The sequence below is a fragment of the Cynoglossus semilaevis genome, chromosome 13, assembly GCF_000523025.1.
Source record: "Cynoglossus semilaevis isolate Cse_v1.0 chromosome 13, Cse_v1.0, whole genome shotgun sequence".
NCBI lineage: Eukaryota > Metazoa > Chordata > Actinopteri > Pleuronectiformes > Cynoglossidae > Cynoglossus > Cynoglossus semilaevis.
The window spans coordinates 1,269,146-1,269,531 of record NC_024319.1 but is presented as its reverse complement, the minus strand read 5'-3'; the positions used below and the strand labels follow the sequence as shown (position 1 = coordinate 1,269,531).

Below are 386 nucleotides of genomic sequence, written 5' to 3'. Positions count from 1 at the left end.
TGTGTGATCCCCTCCCCCCCCCCTCCCCCCCCCAGGACTTCCCCCTCCTACGGCTGGACGACATAGTGGACGAGCACTCCAACATAGTGGGCTTCTCCATGTTCAACACCACCCACCCCTTCTACCTGGAGTTCATCAGGAGCCTGAACCTGTCGTGGAGGGAGGGCTGTGACCTGACGTACCCTGGCCCTGCGGTCAGTCTCTTGGACACAGGGGTACTGGTGCATCATCAACACCTTCAGGACTAAACCTTACACCTGTGTTTGCATGCCAGGAGAAATGAAGCCCCCCCCCCCAGATGATGGAGCAGTTAAAGAGATTCACTTCCTCTTTAATGGATATTGATGTATTTATCTGTGCCCCACTCTCCCCCCTCTCTCTCCCCC

At 56.5% G+C, this 386-nt stretch overlaps 1 protein-coding gene across 11 annotated transcripts in view; it reads left to right on the top strand.

The window, feature by feature from the left end:
* Positions 1-386, top strand: part of grik5 (glutamate receptor, ionotropic, kainate 5) — a 51,085-nt gene that overhangs the window by 35,831 nt on the left and 14,868 nt on the right. For 9 of the 11 annotated variants that reach the window (XR_003051435.1, XR_001760951.1, XR_003051433.1 and 6 more), the window contains exon 8: positions 36-215. Coding sequence is in view for 8 of the 11 variants with exons in the window: in XM_025061266.1 (XP_024917034.1) it covers positions 36-215 (180 nt within the window). In the remaining 3 variants the exon portion in view is untranslated. The remainder of the gene's footprint in view (positions 1-35; positions 216-386) is intronic. The other 2 variants (XM_017037837.2, XM_017037836.2) reach the window with 1 other exon arrangement.